The sequence below is a fragment of the Oryctolagus cuniculus genome, chromosome 5 (genome assembly GCF_964237555.1).
Source record: "Oryctolagus cuniculus chromosome 5, mOryCun1.1, whole genome shotgun sequence".
Taxonomy (NCBI): domain Eukaryota; kingdom Metazoa; phylum Chordata; class Mammalia; order Lagomorpha; family Leporidae; genus Oryctolagus; species Oryctolagus cuniculus.
In genome coordinates this window covers 3158119-3177893 of record NC_091436.1, presented here as the reverse complement: position 1 = coordinate 3177893, position 19775 = coordinate 3158119, and the positions used below count along the sequence as shown (strand labels likewise).

Sequence of the window (19775 nt, the reverse complement as noted above, 5' to 3'; positions counted from 1 at the left end):
CTAAGGAGGTAAAACCAATCCCTTGAGCAAGGACAGTCTCTTCAACAAATGGTACTCAGAAAACTAGATTTCCACATGCAGAAGTACGAAACAAGACCCCTACCTTTCACCTTACACAAAAATCCACTCAACATGGATTAAAGATCTAAATCTATGGCCCAATACCATCAAATTATTAGAGAATATTGGAGAAACCCTGCAACATATTGGTACAGGCAAAGACCTCTTGGAACAGACCTCAGAGACACAGGCAGCCAAACCCAAAGTTAACAAATGAGATTACATCAAATTGAGAAGTTTCCGTTCTGCAAAAGAAACAGGAAAGTGAAGAGGCAACCAACAGAATATGAGAAAATATTTGCAAATTATGCAATTGATAAAGGATTAATAACCATAATCTACAAAGAGATCAAAAAAATCCACAACAAGAAAACAACAACCCACTTAACAAATGGGCCAAGGACTTAAATAAACGTTTTTCAAAACAGGATATCCAAATGGCCAACAGACAAATGAAAAAATGTTCAGGATCAATAGCTGTCAGGAAAATGTAAATCAAAACCACAATGAGGTTTTACCTCACCCCGGTAGGATTGCTTACATACAGAAACCAACAAACAACAGATCCTGGTGAGGATGTGGGGAAAAAGGGACACTAATCTACTGTTCATGGGAATGCAAACTGATAAACCCACTATGGAAGACAGATTGGAGAAACCTCAGAAATCTCAATATAACCCTGCCATACCCAGGCATCCCATTCCTCAGAATTTACCTAAGGGAAATTAAATTGGCAAATAAAAGAGCTATCTGCACCTCAATGCTTATTGCAGCTCAATTCACAATAGCTAAGACATGGAATCAACCTAAATGTCAATGGAAGAATGGACTTTTTTACAGTGGTAAAAAATAAAATGAAATCTGGTCATTTGCAACAAAATGGAGGAATCTGGATAACTTCATGCTAAGTGAAATACACTGGTCCCAAAGGGACAAATATCATATGTTCTCCCTGATCTGTGAATACTAACTGAGCACCTAAAAGGAAACCTGTAGAAGTGAAACTGACACTATAGGAAGCAATGATTTGATCAGCCCTTGTCCTAAATGTTGAGGAACAGCTTACTTACTATGTTATTCTTTTTACTATTTTCTTGTTCTACTTAATACTATTGGTTAAACTTTTTACTTAACACAGAATTATTCTAGGCATTTAAATCCAATTGAAAAGTGATCCCTGTTAAAAATAAGACTGGGAATAAGAGAGGAAGGAGATGTATAGTTCAGCACACATTCCCTCAGACTTACCCCTAAGAGTAAAGCTAAAAACTTGCCATGGGACTCCAAATCCCATTAAGTTGGCAGGTACCAAGGCTACTTTACTAGCAAAAGTGATCAGTTTAAGTTCATAACTGATCATAAAGATAGGAATATGTGTAAAAGGGATCACATAAATATAACCAAATATCTGCTAATAATAATAGATAGAATTAAAAAGGAGCAAACGATCCAACATGGGAAGCAGGCCACACAGCAGACTCTTAAATGACAAATCATGTAAATAGCACACTGACCTCAGAATCAGCCCTTAAGGCATTCATACCTGGCTAAAAAACCCATGAGAGCATTTCAGGCATGGAAAGACAAGACACTCTGTCAAAAAATGATCTACATGAAAGATCTCTGAAAGTGAGATCCCGCTGGAAAGAAGAGGCCGTCAAAGAAGGGAGTACCCTTCTCTGAAGGGAGGATAATACTTCCACTTTGATTATGGCCTTATCTAAATAAGGTCAGAGTCTGTGGACTCAAGAGGCTTCCATAGCCTTGGCGGCTCATGACAAGGGCTTCGGGTGATCACTGACATCATAAATAAGAGTGTCAATTGTTAACAACAGGAGTCACTGTGCACTTGCTCCCCATGTAGGACCTCTGTCCTTAATGTGCTGTACTATGACAATTAACAGTAAAACTAGTCTTCAAACAGTACTTTATACTTTGTGTGTCTGTGTGGGTGCAAAGTGTTGAAATCTTTACTTAGCATAGAGTTGATCTTCTGTATATTAATATAATTAAAAATGAATCTTAATGAAGAATGGAATGGGAGAGGGAGTAGGAAGTGGATGGTTTGGGTGTGGGAGGGCAGGAATGGTGAGAAGAACCACTATAATCCAAAAGTTGTGCTTATAAAATTTATATTTATTAAATAAAAGCTTTCCATAAAAAATTCATTGAAATGTGTATTATGAAAAACTACATGATTTTAAATTTTTTTCACAAAAATAAACTCATATTAAGTTGGTATTACATGTCTAAACAGGATCTAGTTAGAACCACTAAGAAGAAAAAAAATATCAGCTTCTCGGCCTTTTGGCTAAGATCAAATGCAGATGAAAAACATATCAGTTTGAAAAAAAAGCCCCTATCAGCGCAACATGTTCTATTACAGTTGAACCATTAAATTTATGATGAAACTTGGATGAAAAATGGTGAAATCATTGATTTTTAAGAAAAGTTAGGGGTACCATGCTCTAAATTAAGCTGCAGTTTCCAAGAAGTTAACTCACTTTAAGATGAGACCATTTTGAAAAGGAAGTGTGCAATGGCAGCCTCGCCACATCGATTTGTGAGGGAATAATTAACTTGTCCATGCTCTAGTTGGAAAGAACAACAATTAACAGTAGAAACCGACAGTCAGCACACAGACTTCCCAGTTGGTTCAGCTCACATAATTCTGACTGGAAGATTAAAGTGAGGTGAATTTTCTGCTCCATGGTTGAAAACACTGTTGTGCTTAGATGAGCTGCAGACAAGAGCAGCACTTCCAACAGAAATGTTTAAAAAGTGGGATCAAGGATCTGAAGCATTTCTTCTGAGAAGTGAAATGAGAGATGAGACACAGTTTTACTAGTATGATCCTGAAGACAAAGAAAACCAAGCAATGGCTGTCCAGGGATGGCTGGTACAGTCAAAACAAAAGGGAGGGGTGAAGACCAAAGACCATGACCACCATTTTGGGGGTGCCCCAGGCTTTTTCTAGAGGACCAATGTATGATAACACCTTTTCAGAAAGTCAGTAAATCGTTAAAAAAAAAAAAAAAAAAAAAAAAAACCTTGGAAAAGCTTCACAGAGAATGTGCCACGATGGCAAGGCTTCATTCCTGTCATTAGACAAGGTGATTTTGACTCTGATGCATCACATGAATTGAGTGTGGAATTTTCCAAGGTGACATGCTGCCAATGCCCAAAAGTTCCAGATATTGGAGGATTTCAGATTCCTGGTTTCAGATTAGGGATTCTCAACCTGTAGTAACATATCTCACAGGAACAGAAGAGTGCTTCAAGGAAGTAGCACAAGAAATAGTGATCTTGTTGACATATAAAGAGTCTAGGACAAGTGAGACAGGTACTGCGAAATTAATCTGTGAGCCCATCCTTCCAGGCTAAAAGCAAACAATGTGGATTTTTACATTTCAAGAAAATTTCATTCTATTTAAAATTTGCATTTTTAGAAAATATGCTAGTTTTTTCCCAATATACATAGTCAGCAAATACTTAAGTAATATTCTTTGATTATGTAGTTATTATCTGACTTCTCCAACACAAGAGAGTAAGGTTCTATTATATTTCTTGTTATCCAATTAATACTCAAAGTAGGTACTCAATAAATCCTTATTAAATTGGCATTTTAAATGGCTAGCTAGGTTAAAAAAAAAAAAGTAGTAGTTGATCACATTCCAGGTAGGTACAACCAGCCACTTAAATGGATGTTTATAATAATGACTGTTCAATCTCGGATCAAATGATTTAAATCACTTAAATATTAAGGAAGCATTTAAGAGGTAAATATAAAAAAAAAACTAAATGTTAATGCCATTTATATTTACAGGTTTAAAATTCATTTTTTAAAAATTTGTTTATGGGAGCCGGCGCTCCGCCTGCAGCACCGGCACACTGGTCGGGGCGCCGAATTCTGTCCCAGTTGCCCCTCTTCCAGGCCAGCTCTCTGCTGTGGCCCGGGAAGGCAGTGGAGGATGGCCCAAGTGCTTGGGCCCTGCACCCGCATGGGAGACCAGGAGAAGCACCTGGTTCCTGGCTTCAGATCAGCGCAATGCGCCGGCCATGGTGGCCATTGGAGGGTGAACCAATGCTAAAGGAAGACCTTTCTCTCTGTCTCTCTCTCTCTCACTGTCCACTCTGCCTGTCAAAAAAAATGTTTATGGGAATTTTATTTTTAAATGCTAATGTGAATTCTATTAAATAAATATAATTACTTTTAGGAAACATTTTTTTTCTATTACATGTACAATGGACAAATCCAAAGCTGTTATGAAAAGGAATACCAATGAAAACAAGTATAGGGTACCTCAAACACCCATGGAAAACGGAATTAAAAGTTAAGTGCAGGGTGTGGCATTTGGCACAAAGGAGGAGATACTGCTTGGGATGCCTGAACCCCATACTGAAGTGCTTGGGTGTAAGTTATAGCTCCAGTTTCACAGTCCTGCTAATGAGTACCCCAGAAGGCAGCAGGTGACGGCTCAAGAACGTGGGTCCCGCCACCGCTGTGGGAGATCTGGATTGATTTCTCGGCTCCTGGCTTCAGCCTGGCTCAGCCTGAGCTGTTGTGGACACTTGTGGAGTAATCCAGCAGAGACGATCTCTTTCTCTCTTTCTCCCTCTGTCTCTCTACCCATTCGAGATCCATTTTACAGTACTTTTTAGAAGTCAATAGAATTGTTCATAGATATTATCATGTCTATTTATAATTCATATTAAAAGATTCAAGAAATTTTCTGGTTTCCATTACCAATAAAAATAAACTAAGTACACACATGTCCTATGAGAGAAAATAATTTACGTAATTGTTACAAAGTAGTTTCAAGAAAAGGAGAAAAAGCAATGTCATAATTTATTTCTACAGAGCATCTCTTTATAATATGTACTAATAGTTAACACATCATTGATTAATTTCCTACTTACTACACCTTATAACAACACTGCTTGTTTTGGCAAAGTGATCTATGAACCATTAGTTGAACTGCCCATCACATTACACATACTAGCATATGAATCATCTGTTACAAATTAAACAGTACAAATGCTTTAGTTTAATCTGAATTTTAGGCTATCAAATAGTAGATTTCAACAGCATAATTTAAATCCTACTTATTCTAAGTATGACATATCCAACAGTTTTATATTGAATGGAAATTAAATTCTATTTCTAGAATAACAGAAAGAAGAAATATATAATAATTACATTTGTGCTAAAAAGAATACTATTTATGTACTATTGCAAAAAACTTATGGCAGTTGATAGCATGAAAATTTTCATTATTAATTATTTGAAGTTTACAGGTATATTGACAGTGACATGGTCTTCTGAATATTCTAGAAATTGAACTATAATACCAATTACTGGCCACAAAAGATAGCATTCTCGTAATATTTAAATGTTAAAAGATTAATCAATCATGCTCTGGAGTATGAAATAAACCCCTTCTTATGAAATTATTATAACAATTATATTTTGCAAATTTCTTAATTAAACTACTTACTTTGAATAGTCTGCTAATATCAAATGTTGCCAAGCACAGTCATGCTGATGTCCACTTCTTCATGGACCCTTTCTATTAATGCCAACGTTGTGTCAGTGAAAATATTTTCTACACTTGAAACCAAAGGAAACATTTCTGATATTCAAAATAATTCATGATTCTTCCCACACATAACTCAAATATTACAATGGCATCAGGGATGAAAAAATATGTTCCATCTCACAGTAGCTCTTACAAAAAATGCAAAAGACTGGCTCCCCATAACATCCCAGTGTTTATTTAAAAATTTTATCTCTATAATCTATGTAACTATAGATGTGTAAACATCAGCACTGCTACTCAGTCTGTTAAAACCACGGCCTGCAGTGCCTGCATTCCATATGGGTGCTGGTTCCATTCCCAGCTGCTCCACTTCTGATCCAGCTCCCTGCTAATGCACCTGGGAAACCAGCACAAGATGGCCCAAGTGCTTGGGCCCCTGCACCCACGTGGGAGACCCAGAAGAAGCTCCTAGCTCCTGGCTTCACCCTGGCCCAACCCTGACTGTTCTGGCCTTTTGGGGAGTGAGCCAGTACATCTCCTTTTCTCTTTCTCTATAACTCTGCCTTTCAAATAAATAAAATAATTTTAAAAGTATAGATGTATGGATTGTAAATAATTCAGTAATCTGAGTCATGAATAGTACAAATTGGGCCTGTTATTGCATGAAGGTTAGCATAAATGTATCATGTTTAGTGAAACAAAAATGACTAAATAATGTTCTTTCATTCTTAAGATTTTTTTTCCTAATAAATGCTTAGTTATTTGGTAAAATCTGTTTAAAATCCTGCATAGAAGTTATACTGTGTTCTGGGAAGTCTTTGCCTAGGCCAATGTCTTAGACTGCTTCCGGCTATGTTTTCCTCTAATAATATGATGGTTTCAAGTTTTCCATTTATTCTTCATTTATTATGTGTTGAACATAATGTAGGGAACTTGTTTCAAACATCTGCATGTGGAAATCCGTCGTTTGTTGAGGAAACCGCCCTTTCTCCAAGGAACTGTTGTAGCTCATTTGTCAAAAATTGGTTTTAGATGTTCAGATTAATGTCTGGGGCTTCTACTCTGTTCCATTTGTCCACCTATTTTGTGCCAGTATCAGGCTATTTTGATCATAACTGCCCTGTTCTACGTCTTTAAATCTCATTGTGATGTCACCAACTCTGTTTTTACTGTTTAATATTCGTTTGGATATTTGGAACTTTTGTGCTTCTACCTGAATTTTAGGATTATTTTTCTAATTCTGTGAAGAATGTCTTTAGAATTTTGATTTGGATCTCACTGAATCTATAAACTGCTTTATGGAATATGGACATTTGATGGTTTTAATCCTTTCAATCATCAAATATGTAAGATTTTTCCATCTTTATGTCTCCCTCTATTTCTTTCACAAAGGTTTTGTAGTTTTCCTTGAAGGGAGATCCTTTACAGCCTTTATTAGATTTATTCCAGGGTACTTCAATTTTTTGTAGTTACTGTAAATGGGATGGAGTGTACAAGTCTTTCCTTAGCCAGAGTATTGTTAAGAGTTTGTATAAGGATGCTATTCAATTTTGTGTGTTGATTTTATATTCTTCAACTTTACTGAATTCTCTTATGAGTTCCAACAGTTAGTAGAGGCTTCTGGTTCCCCTACATAAAAGATAATGTCATCTGACATCATGTCATCAGAGATAATCTGACTTCCCTCCTTCCAATTTGTATCCCTTTGATTTCATTTTCTTGCCTAATGGCCATACTTAAATCTTCCAGAACTAAACTGAATAATGATGGTGAGAGTAGGCATCCTTGTGTGTTTTGGATCTTAGTGGGAATGCTTTCAACTTTTCCCTGTTAAATAAGATGCTGGCTGTCAGCTGGTCACATGTGGACTTGATTATGTCAAGGTGTGTTCCATCTATGCTATTTTTAAAATGTTTTTATCACGAAAGGATGTTGTACTTTATCTAAATCTTTCTCTGCATCTATTGAAATAATCATATAATTTTTATTCTTCATTTGGCTTATGATATATATCACCTTTACTGATTTGTATATGCTGGAGCACACCTGCATCCCTAGATAAATCCCACTTGGTCTGGGTGGATGATCATTTGGATATGTTGTTTTGGATTTGATTTGCTAGCTATTTTGTTGAGGATTTTTGCATCTATGTTCATCAGGGGTATTGATCTATAATTCCCTTTTTTTCTCATATCTTTTTGTAGATTTGGGATTAAGGTAATGTTGGCCTCATTTAATGAGCTTGAAATGACTCCCTGAAATTAGTACTTCCTGAAAACTTTGGCAGAATTCATCAGTGACGCCATAGGCCCAAGGCTTTTCTTGTTGAGGGGCTCTCTATTACAGATGCGATCTCAGCCTTGGTCACTTGTCTACTCATGTTTTCTGTGTCTTTGTACCTCAGCTGTGGTAAATTATATGTATCCAGAATTCTATCCATTGCCTGTTAGCATATACCTATTTCTAATCATTCATAAGACCTCAAAAGCATACACAATAAAAGCAAAGACAGACACATGGGATTATGTCAAGCTAAGAGGCTTCTGTACAGTAAAAGAAACAATGTAAAGAGGCAGCCAACAGAATGGGAGAAAATATTTGAAGACTATGTATCCAATAAAAGATTAATGATTAATATCCAGAAGATATAAAGAACTCAAGAAACTTAGCAACAATAACACAATCCAGATAAGAAATGGACGAAGGATATGAACATGCATTTTTAAAGGGTAAAATAAAATGGCCAACAGACACACGAAAAATTGCTCAGGATCACTATACATAAAAGAAAATGTGAATAAAAATCACAATGAGGAATCACTCCAGTTAAGAGTGACAGTCATCCAAATAACAAATGCTGTTGAGGATGTGGAGAAAAAGGTGTCCTTATACACTGCTGGTGGTGATGTAAACTGGTACAACCATTATGGAAAACAGTAAAGAGAATCCTCAGAAAACTAAAATAAATCTACCATATGAGCCAGCTGTGTGTATGCTTCCTCGCATTGGAAGATGGGGGCAAATGCTGGGCTTCTCTATACAGTCATCTTGAATCAAGAATTACTAAATTTTTTTCTTAAAACAGAGCTTTTAAATGACTATGGGGGAGATCGGATTGGTATCAAAGTAGGTCTTGGGGCCAGCACTGTGAAGAAACTGGTAAAGCCACCACCTGCAGTGCTGGCATCCCATATGGGCGCTGGTTCGATTCCCAGCTGCTCCAGTTCCAATCAAGCTCCCTGCTAATGTGTCTAGGAAAGCAGCAGCAGATGTCCCAAGTCCTTGGTCACCTGCACCCACACGAAGACCTGGACGAAGCTCCTGGCTTTGGCCTGGCCTAGCTCAGCCCTGGCCGTGGAGCCATCTGGGGAGTGCACCAGTGGATGCAAAATCCTTCTCTCTCTCTCTTTCTCTCTCTCTCTCTCTCTGTGTGTGTGTGTGTGTGTGTGTGTGTGTGGTGTGTCTACCTCTCCTGCTTTGTAATTCCTTCAAATAAAATAAATAAATCTTTTTTCAAAAAAAATCAAGAACAAAGAAAGCAGCTCTTGTGCCAGCACAGTGTGCTGGCCGTCCACTCACAGTGTCGTGGGAGCTCCTCTGGACGGTCAGAGTCTCCTCCGGTCTCCCCCACCTCATCTACGCGTTCACTTGAGGGGGCTCGCTCGCAGGCCCCATGTGTCAGACGTGTGCTCAGGTGAGGGATGACACACCCACGATGCACAGCCCTGCCCTGACTGCGCTGTCCCTTCCACAAACCAGATGCTTCATCTCCAGAAACCCTCTGGCTCCCCAGGCAGCTTCAGCAGCTCCCAGATGAGCACGGCTGCACCTGACGCTCACGGAGTCACTCCCTGGAAAGGGCGGACAGACGATGAACGTCAGTGCCCTCTGAACACATCTGATGTACTAAAAACAGCAGAGTGTGGTTCAAGCAAAAGTAACGTTTTGTTTGGGAATACCAGTCAAACAGTAGGTGATCAATAAAGCACCAAGGAAGGGAAATGAGCCTTCTCCACAAAACCACCACTGCTGCAGAGCAGCCTCCAGAACAGAGACGCTGACCGTTCTAGAATGAAAGGCAGCTCTAGATGTTAAAAAATGGCTCCCTTTGCTTACAAATGTGAGCTTTTAGATATGATTTTCTCAGGTACTATCTGCCTTGACACACCATTCGTTTCTATAGCATACATCACTTCCGTATCAGGCTGGTGAATCAGCTGTTAGAAAAGAAAAACAAATGTTGGACGGCTGCACCGGACAGTGTTGCACAACTTACTTATTGCAGCACAGTTTTCCTTACTTGTTTTCTGTTTTCTGAGTGACCAAAAGGAAATCCTCAGGATAAGCCGGTCTCACGCTTGGCACACTGCTCTCTATCACACGGCTTCTATCACTCACAGCTTCTGCCTGGATCCAGCAGGGCCATGGAAACACTCCCTAAAGATCCTTTCCGCAAAAAGTTTCCAATGAAGAGGCTTGGCGGGGGAATAAGGGCGAGCCGAGAAGAGGAATTTTAGAAATAACGGGAAGAAATGAGCGCAGAAAGGAGGGAGGGGTGGAGTGAGCGTAGGCAGGCAGCCCTGCTCCTAGCCCTCAGGGCTGCAGCGCCCAGGGCACGGGGTGCTACAGGCAGATGCCTCCCCTGAGGAAAGCGCTGGAGAGACCAAGTCGAGCGGCTCCTCCCAGAATGCACAGCTGAGCTGCAGCTTCCCTCAGATACACAACCCTGCCAAGGACCTGCACTGTTTACTCCGACGCGTTCCGCTGTGTGCCTGCCTCCCCCTCTGCAGGGCAAGCTGCAAGCCCCAACTCACTCAGTCCATTTGGTCTCGGACCCTCTGTAGGGTGAGGAAAGAAACCTCACCTGGGGAGCAGGATGCATTAGCCCTGCCTTTGGGCCTAATACCTCCTTATAAGGGTAATCTGGGGTACAAAGGGGGAGCGGTGTTAACTGAAAATGGTTTTGGTTACATACTGCTATTCTTAGTACTCATTTAAGTCATTTGTATATGCACTCAATAGCTTAAAGTACTATTTGATGAACAAATACAGAAAATAAGGATTTAAGTAATAGGGATGACACACATAAATATTTATAAAATGTCAAGAGTTACCTTTCACAGTATCATTAACACAGGAGGTAAAGTCTTAATTTCCTAAGACCTGCACAAAATTTCATACGCTACAGGCAGCACATATTCTTACACATATTATTCCTCATTACGCAGCAGGCTGAAGTCTACCCCTTCATTCACGATGGGTGTTAAGCAAAGCTCAGCCACACTGTAGAGAAGTCAAGCATCTCAAGCTGTTTTTGAAGGTTTTAGGATTACAGTAAGTGAAACGTGCTATGCCAAGATTTGCTCTTGATAGTAAGTGTTATGGCTGTTATGAGAAGAAATCCCTCTCTCTAATTTTATGTCTCCCCTTCCAGCCTTCTCAATTGGCACATACTTGTGTGTGTGTGTGTGTGTGTGTGTGTATATATATATATATACAGACACATTATAGATGTGTATAGATATGCATTATACATTACATATACACACATTACATATATACACACATATTCATAAACACTCACTTTATAAACTATTTCAAATTTCAATGTGAAAGCCCTCTTTTAAAAATTTACTTGTATACTTATTCTTATGGTAAAAATTATATAAGAAAATTGCAGAAAATAAAAGCCAGAAAAAAGTTACCAACACTTCTAGCATTGAAAATTTCAATAACAACCATTTTTGTATTTTAGATAGAGCATCTTTGTTACATTAATACAATTTCCACAAAAGTAATATTTTCATACTTTAATAATGAAGTTGTATATATAGTCAAAATCATATATAAAAATAATTGGCACTGTAAAAACCATATTCATAGAAATGAGGCGCCATGTTCAAACAAATAAAAATCATTTAGAAGGAAAAAATAATACAATAATATTCAAATCAAATACACTTATAAATGTTCAGTTTAAGGGAGAATTGACTTTGTTTCACATTCCTTTTGTCCTTACCTTTCTTTATGAACACGACTGAATTTGAAGCAGTGTCTGCATTAAAAATACTAAAGGAGCCTCCTGTAGACATTTACATGGCAGAAAATTAAAAGCACAATGTGCTCGAAATTCCAGAAACTCGAAACCTAAAGCTGAGCCTCTGCACACATGGTCTACCTTCCCTGTAGTTCATAGAGAAAAGAGCATCCTCCTTCCACATCTTAAAGCTTTATGATAGTTAATGAAAAGTCAGAGGTCAAATCAGCAGTTCTTTCCATGGGATAAATATATAGAAGTTATTTTAAGACTTCTGCTGACAATAATGTAATAACATAAATACAAATAATAGCTTCCAAGAAACAATAAACATTTAAATAAAATCAAGCACAAATGGGCATCCTGAATCTGAAAACTCAAAATCCACAATATTTTGAGTGCAGAAATGACTCTTAAAAGCTTTAGATTCCAGAGTACTTGGATTTAAATCCAGATTTTGGATTTAAGATTAGAGACACTCAACCCTAAAGTCTATGCAAATATTTGAAAACCAAACGCTTGCAAAATCTGACAATTCTGAATCCGAGCTCCTCAGGTAAGGGAAACTCAATCTGTAGAGCACTGACTTCTACACTTTTCGATGTGGTCATTTCTCAATCAGCTAAATTCTCAAGAATTGTTTGTGAAGATTTTCGTAGGTCCAGAATCCTACTTTTATGTTTGATTTTTCCTCTATGTAAGTTACTTTAGCTTTTTAAACACAGTAAAAGACAGAATTAAAATGCTAATACTTCTATTCGATGTTTTTGCTTTCTATAGTGGATTAAATGTTCATTCTTTTATCATTATAAACTAGGAAAAAAGTTTAAAATTGTTCCACACTCCATCTACATGAGATCTTACCTTCTGGTTTGTTGTTCTTCCTCTTCAGCCATTTTTCTACAGTCTCTGCACTAACACTTTCAGATACAAATTCATCTAATACCTGGGGGTGAAGAGAAAGATACGCCTTCACTTTTTCATCTGTCAAACCTGGAAAAGAATTGAAGACAATAAAATTCACCTAAGCAATACCTTCATGAATGTGAAAGATGCAGTATGATGACACATTATGCTAAGACCCAATAACCTCTAATCTGCTGGAGAGGGCTGGAGAGCATTACAACGAGGAATTATTGTTTCCTGGAACGTGTTCCTGTTTGGGATGAAGGCTAAGTATTACAAGTAGCGTGGTAAGATAACTGCAAAGCATCATAAGTATAATTAATGCCACTGAACTCTGCACTCGAATCAATTAGAATAGTGTTTTCATGTCATAAATATTTTACTGCAATAAAAGCCTTCTTTAAATGAATGCAAAATTAGAACTTCAGTGGCATTAAATTATAGATATTACATCATGTTACATAACTGTATTCCAGCAGTAAAATATCAGGGTTACATATGAATCAATGCTGTGCCCTGATGTGAAGTATATTAAGCCTTACAAAATATTTATTTCTATAAAGTTTTAATAGTTGTCATAGTCAAAGCAAATAAAACTCTAGCAATATTACAAACAGAAGGATGCAGCTCCAGAACATCATAGGTGTCAAAAATGTTATTGATTAAATTTTCATATTTTATTGTCTTCTGGAACAAATTCTTAATTTTCTCAGGGCCAGCAAATTTAGTGGTATAATAAATATTCAATTCAGCATAAACATGGCATTCATTCATTAATATTTTATATATGTAGCCAGTTTCACTAAAATAATTTTCATAGTCTAATAGTAACCACAGAATCTACACAGGACATTCAGACAAAGAACTTTCCTTGCTTTCATGATGAACATGTAAAATTACCTTGCTTTGGGTATTCTATTTCATTAAACAACCCCAAACACAACAGACTAATCAGGTGCATAATCATATATACAACCCACACACAAGTCATATAAAATAATAGTGTTCAAAAGAAGAAATATGAGACCCCTCTGTCTTCATTCACCCTGCAAAAGCGCCTCAGTGATAGAGAATTCAAATTGAGATATTCTGCAAGGTGCTAAAAGTAGGAGACATTAAAGTAGAAGAACATGCTCCTGACCCAGCAAGTTATGGTCCCTTGACTCAAAACGCACAGGATGTTGAAGTAACCTGATAGCATACTTGACCTTCAAGAACTCAGACAATGAAAACTGCACACTCTCTTCAGTTATGTTCTGCACAGTGGGATGTATTCAACTCTTTGTTCCTTCTTAAAACTTTCTTCTGTCATTTCCATGACATAACACTAAATGGTCATTACCCAAACTGTCTAATTGCTCTATACTTCTGCTTGCTCTTCAACAATCCATGATGATTATACCAAAACTGGTAACATAAATCTTACTATATTTTTAATATGCAGTCACTGGATATTCAAGCTTAAGTCAAAACTGAATGAGTCATCTCCTTTCCACTTCTTCTTCAAGAGATTCTCACTCTCAATTTTTCTTTTTGTATTCACTTCTCCATCTTCCCAGAAACCTAGCCTGAAAATATAAGGTCAAAACTGACTCACTCCTCTCTTTCATCTCATTTCATCTCACTGTATTATCATACATAACTTACTTACCAAATTATGTATCAAATGAAAGACCTGCATTCAAAATGTGCTAAGAACTCCTGCAATTCATCAATAATAAGACAAACAACCCAGTTTAAAATGAGCCAAATATTTGTACAGACATGTCATAAAAGTTGCAGATATGCAGATACAACAAATAAAGGTGTCTTCTAAAAATTCATGGAAAACTCATGAAAAAATTATCCATGGATTTCAAATTTTTTTCCATCAAAATACATTTATCTTTTGGGACTTGAGGCCAAGATGGCAATATAGCAACAGGACATTCTGAGTCATGGGGGGGCAAAATAGATGGTTAATAAGGAAAGGGAATACAAGCTGGTGACAGAGCCGTGAGAACTTAGCACAGAGAAGCCCAGGAGTCCAACAGAGACTGAGCAGGTCCATGCTGAGGTAGCAAAAAGTGGAAGAGCACAGTGCAGACATGGTGGCGAAGCCGAATGGGGAGACTGCCACCACTCCCTACCCCCCATAGGACCAGTGAGACATGAGGTCCAGAGTCCACGGAGCTGTGGACAGCAGCAGGCGGGGGAGTCTGGCAAACTGTTTTTAGTTCCAAATGGGAAGAACAGGAGAAAAAATGGAGGGGTCTGGCCCATCCCTGTCCATCTCCCTCCCACTCCACAATCAGACCTGCAGCTAGATGGGAAAAGCCATATTCTGGGTTTACATATACAGATGTAAGCAAGGGGCTACCACATTTGCCTCCCATGCACACGCCATCAATTGTGGGGGCCACTTCACAACACTCCCACCCTGGAACAAGGATTACATTCAGAGAAATTTCCCCCCCCCACCACCACCATGCAAGCTGTACAACAAGAAGTAGTCCTAAATATTGAAATCAAGAGCTCGTCTCACGCATGATTGAGAAGTGAAGCTTGCCCCCCGCCGTGGGCATGCCTTAGTGCACCAGAGCTCTTGTACGGTCCCCATCATGAAGAAGTGAGAAGTGAGCAGGACTCCCAGAGGCAGGGCTACGTGATACCACTTGCAACGCACACACACACACACACACAGCAGCTCATAGCAGAGGAAAATCTCACCAAAAGCACCAAGATATAATAAAGAGAAAAGCAAGAGGAACTGTCAAAAAAAAAAAAAAAAAAAAAAACAACAAAGGCAAAAACCTTAATAAGAATAAGGAAGACAGTATGAGCCCCCCAAAGGAACACTACAACTCTTCTTCAATAATCGAAGGGGAAGAAGAGATTGAGGATATGCCAGAAATGGAATTCAGATCATTAATTGTCAGATTACTTAGAAGCAATCAGAAACAAATTTATAATCTAAATGAAAACTGTCCCCAAGAAATTGAGATATGAAAGAGAAGTCAGATGAAATACTAGAAATGAAGAATTCAATAAACCAAATAAAAAATGAAGTGGAAAGCCTTAACAATAGAGTGAGACAGAAGAAAGAATATCAGAACTAGAAGACAAATTTCTGAAAATAATACAGTCAGACCAAACACAAAAAGAAATTAGGAAATTGAAAAACTCAGTTGGAGATCTACAAGATTCTATCAAACAATCCAACATATGGATTCTAAGAATTCCAGGTGGTGTACAGAGAAAGGATTAGAAGGCCTTCTCAATGAAATACTAACAGAGAACTTCCCCGGTTTTTTGAAAAAACAAACAAAACTGACATACCATTGGCCCAACTAACCAAAAAATGGAGAAAGAAGACCCAAATCAATAAAACTAAGAGATTAAAAAAGGAAATGTAGTCTTCTTCCACTATCTTCCACTATAGATTCAGTTGTTTAAGAAAGGAGTCAGAAAATCAGTCTCTCTCTCTCTCTCTCTCTCTCTCTCTCTCTCTCTCTCTCTCATTCCTTTGAATACTCAATGTGTAACCACATTTGGGAAATACCAAATGGGATGACATAAAGGCCTTGCCTACATCAAAATCTAGGACACAGTGCTCTTCATAGTAGTCACCTACATTACTTGTCTGATTCTGAAGATCTTTTCTGTAATAATCTATAAAGAGTCGTATCAGTTTTCTTATTTGGACTTTGTAAAGCAGTCAAAATGAAAAATAGAGAGAGATAGAGAGAGAGAGGAAAAAATAAAAAATAAAAATAGGAAATGTAACAACAGACACCACAGAAATAAAAAGAACCATCAGAAATTACTACAAAGAGCCGTACACCAACACATCAGAAAACCTAGAAGAAATGAACAGATTCCTAGACACATATAACCTACCTAAACTGAGTCAGGAAGACATAGAAAACCTAAACAGACCACTAACCAAGACAGAAATTCAATCAGTGCTAGGAAAACTGGATTTCCATATGCAAAAGTATGAAGCAGGACCATTACCTTACACCTTACACAAAAATCCATTCAAAATGGATTAAAGACCTAAGTTCATGACCTGATATCATCAAGTTACTAGAGAGAATTGGGGAAACCCTGCAAGACACGGGTACAGGCAAAGACAGGCAAAGAATTCCTAGAAAAGACCCCAGAGGCACAGGCCATAAAAGCCAAAATTAACAAATGTTAATTATATCAAATTGAGAAGCTTCTATACAGCAAAAGAAACATGAAAGTAAAGAGGCAACTGACAGAATGGCAGAAATTATTTGCAAACCATTCAACTGAAAAAGGATTAATAACAAGAATATATAAAGTGATCAAAAAGCTCAACAACAACAAAACAAACAACCCAGTCAAGAAATGGGCAAAGGACTTAGACATTTCTCAAAAGAAGAAATCCAAACGGCCAACAGACACATGAAAAAATGTTCAGAATCACTAGCCATCAGGGAAATGCATTTCAAAACCACAATGAGGTTTCACCTCACCCTGGTTAGAGTGGCTCACATACAGAAATCAACAAACAACAAATGCTGGTGAGGATGTGGGGAAAAAGGGACACTAACCCACTGTTGGTGGGAATGCAAATTGGTAAAACCACTATGAAAGACAGTTTGGAGATACCTCAGAAATCTGAATATAGCTCTACCACACGACCCAGCAAACCCACTGCTTGGAATTTATCCAAGGGAAATGAAATCAGTAAATAAAAGAGTTATCTGCACCCATGTTTACTGCAGCTCAATTCACAATAGCTAAGACATGGAATCAACCTAAATGCCCATCAACAGAAGATTGGATAAAGAAATTATGGGATATGTACTCTATGGAATACTAAACATTGGTAAAAAAAAAATCCAGGCATTTGAAACAAAATAGATGAATCTTAAAAATATCACACTTAGTGAAATACGCCAGTCCCAAAGGGGCAAATTCCGTATGTTCTCCCTGATCTGTAATAACTAACAACACCTAAAAAGAAACCTGTAGAAGTCATATTGACACTGTGAGAAGCAATGACCTGAACAGCCCCTGTCTTGACTGTCAAGGAATAATTTATTATTTTATTTTATTTTTATTACTTTTCTCTACTTAATACCATTGGTTGAACTCCTTACTTAACATAGAATTAATCATAGGTGTATTAAGTCAATTGAAAATGGATTCCTGCAAAAAATCAAAGTGGGACTAAGAGAAGGAGGAGCTGTACAGCACACATTCCCACAGAATTACCCCTAAGGGTAAAGCTACAAACTTGCCATGGGACTCCAAATCCCATTAAGCTGGATGGTACTAATGCCATCATACAAGTTCAAGTAATCATACTAAGTGTGTAATTGATCATATAGATAGGATTAAGTGTCAAAGGTATCACATAAATAAGACCAAGTGTCTGCTAATAACGATAGAATTAAAAAGAAGAGAAAGTTCCAACATGGGAAGCAGTCCACACAGCAGACTCATAGAATGACAAATGCCCTAAACAGCATTCTGACCTCAGAATCAGCCCTTAAGGCAATTCAGATCAGGCTGAAAAGCCCATGAGAACATTTCAGGCATGGAAAGCCAAGACGGGGCAAAGAATGTTCCACATGAAGGACTTCTATGGATGACACTACAGTGGAAAGGGGCCACCAAGGATAGATGTAGTTTTCTTTGAAGGGAGGAGAGAACTTCCACTTTGTTTATGGGCTTGTCTAAATATTGACAGAGTTTGTGGACTCAAAAGCCTTCATAGCCTTGGCAGTTCATATCAAGAGCCTCGGGTGATCACTGACGTGAAAAATAAGGGTGTTAATTGTTAAGTCAACAATAGGAGTCACTCTGCACTTACTTCCCATGTAGGACCTCTGTTCTTAATGAGTTGTATTATGAGAATTAACTGTAAAACTTGTTCTCAAACAGTACTTTATATTTTGACTGTGTGGGTGCAAATTGCTGAAATCTTTACTTAATATAGAGTTGGTCTTCTGTATATAAAGATAATTAAAAATGAATCTTAATGAAGAATGGGATGGGAGAACGAGTGGGGGGTGGGAAGGGAGTAGGGCTGGGAGGGGAGTGGGGGTAGGAGGGTGGGTATGGGGGGAAGAACCACCACCTATCTATGAAATTTGTATTCATTAAATAAAAGCTTTCCTAAAAATAAAATAAAATAAGCAAAAATAAAATACAATAATTCAAATTCAAATGTCATTCTACTACACACCAGTTAGAATGGCTAAAATCGAAAGAGAAAAAGAAAGGAAAGAAAGGAAAAAGAGGAAAGAGAGGAGAGGAGAGGAGAGGAGAGGAGAGGAGAGGAGAGGAGAGGAGAGGAGAGGAGAGGAGAAAACTACAATACCAATTGTTGGCAAATAAGAAGAACAATAAAACTTCTCATTCATTTCTAATAATAAAGTAAACTTCTAGTTTTTTTGGAAGACTGGCAGTTGCTGACAAAAACAAATACAGTGTTTCTGTAGGACTAACAATTACACACCATCTAATCATGCTAGATATTTACCCAACTGATACGAAGACTTACACTCAATGAATGTTTATGGCAGCATTATTCATAATATCTCAAATCTGCAAAATCCAAAGCTATCCTTCAATAAGCAAACATATACAAACTGTAATATGTCCACACAACTAAGTATTATTTAGCTAACAAGCAATGAATAGACATGACTCTTTTCTGAGATAAAAAATGACAGTCTACAAAGGTTATATATTGTCTAGATATATCTACCAAATGTTTTAGGAAAGAAGAATTACCAAGGGCTCTAAGAAAAGAGAGAAAGGTTAAGCAGGTGAGGGACAAGAGATATTTAGTGTAATAAAACTAATCTGTATGATACTATAATGATGAATACATGGCACTATGCATTTGTCCAAACTCAGAAAACTTGACTGCACAATGAACAGATCATGGTATAAGCAAATTTTGAAAAAAAAAATCACTTAGAATATTAGGGGAATCCTAGGATGGAAGGTAGAATGTAATAAAAGGATCTAAATCTACTCAAATGTTTGGGGGGAAAAAACCTACTGAAGAGGGCAGAGGCATAATGCACTGACTGTATACCTGTTAATAAGTGCAGAATGAAAGATTAAACGCAAAAGAACCTGTGCATGAGCACTGAACTTTAGCTGACAGAGTTGTTATCCCATGGGAGCAGAGTTCAGCACTTCTGACACCGCCATGCAGGTACACTGTAATTGGAAAACTAAATAAAGGGAACAAGATCTCT

At 37.8% G+C, this 19775-nt stretch overlaps 1 protein-coding gene across 12 annotated transcripts in view; it reads right to left on the bottom strand.

Moving 5' to 3' along the window:
• The window catches only part of PDE10A (phosphodiesterase 10A), a 631241-nt gene that overhangs the window by 204142 nt on the left and 407324 nt on the right, over window positions 1-19775 (bottom strand). For 11 of the 12 annotated variants that reach the window (XM_070073294.1, XM_051855147.2, XM_002714982.5 and 8 more), the window contains one exon: window positions 12502-12630. In XM_070073294.1, the coding sequence (XP_069929395.1) occupies window positions 12502-12630 (129 nt within the window). Of the gene's footprint in view, window positions 1-12501; window positions 12631-12672; window positions 12694-19775 lie in introns of those variants that run through there. The other variant, XM_070073299.1, reaches the window with a different exon arrangement.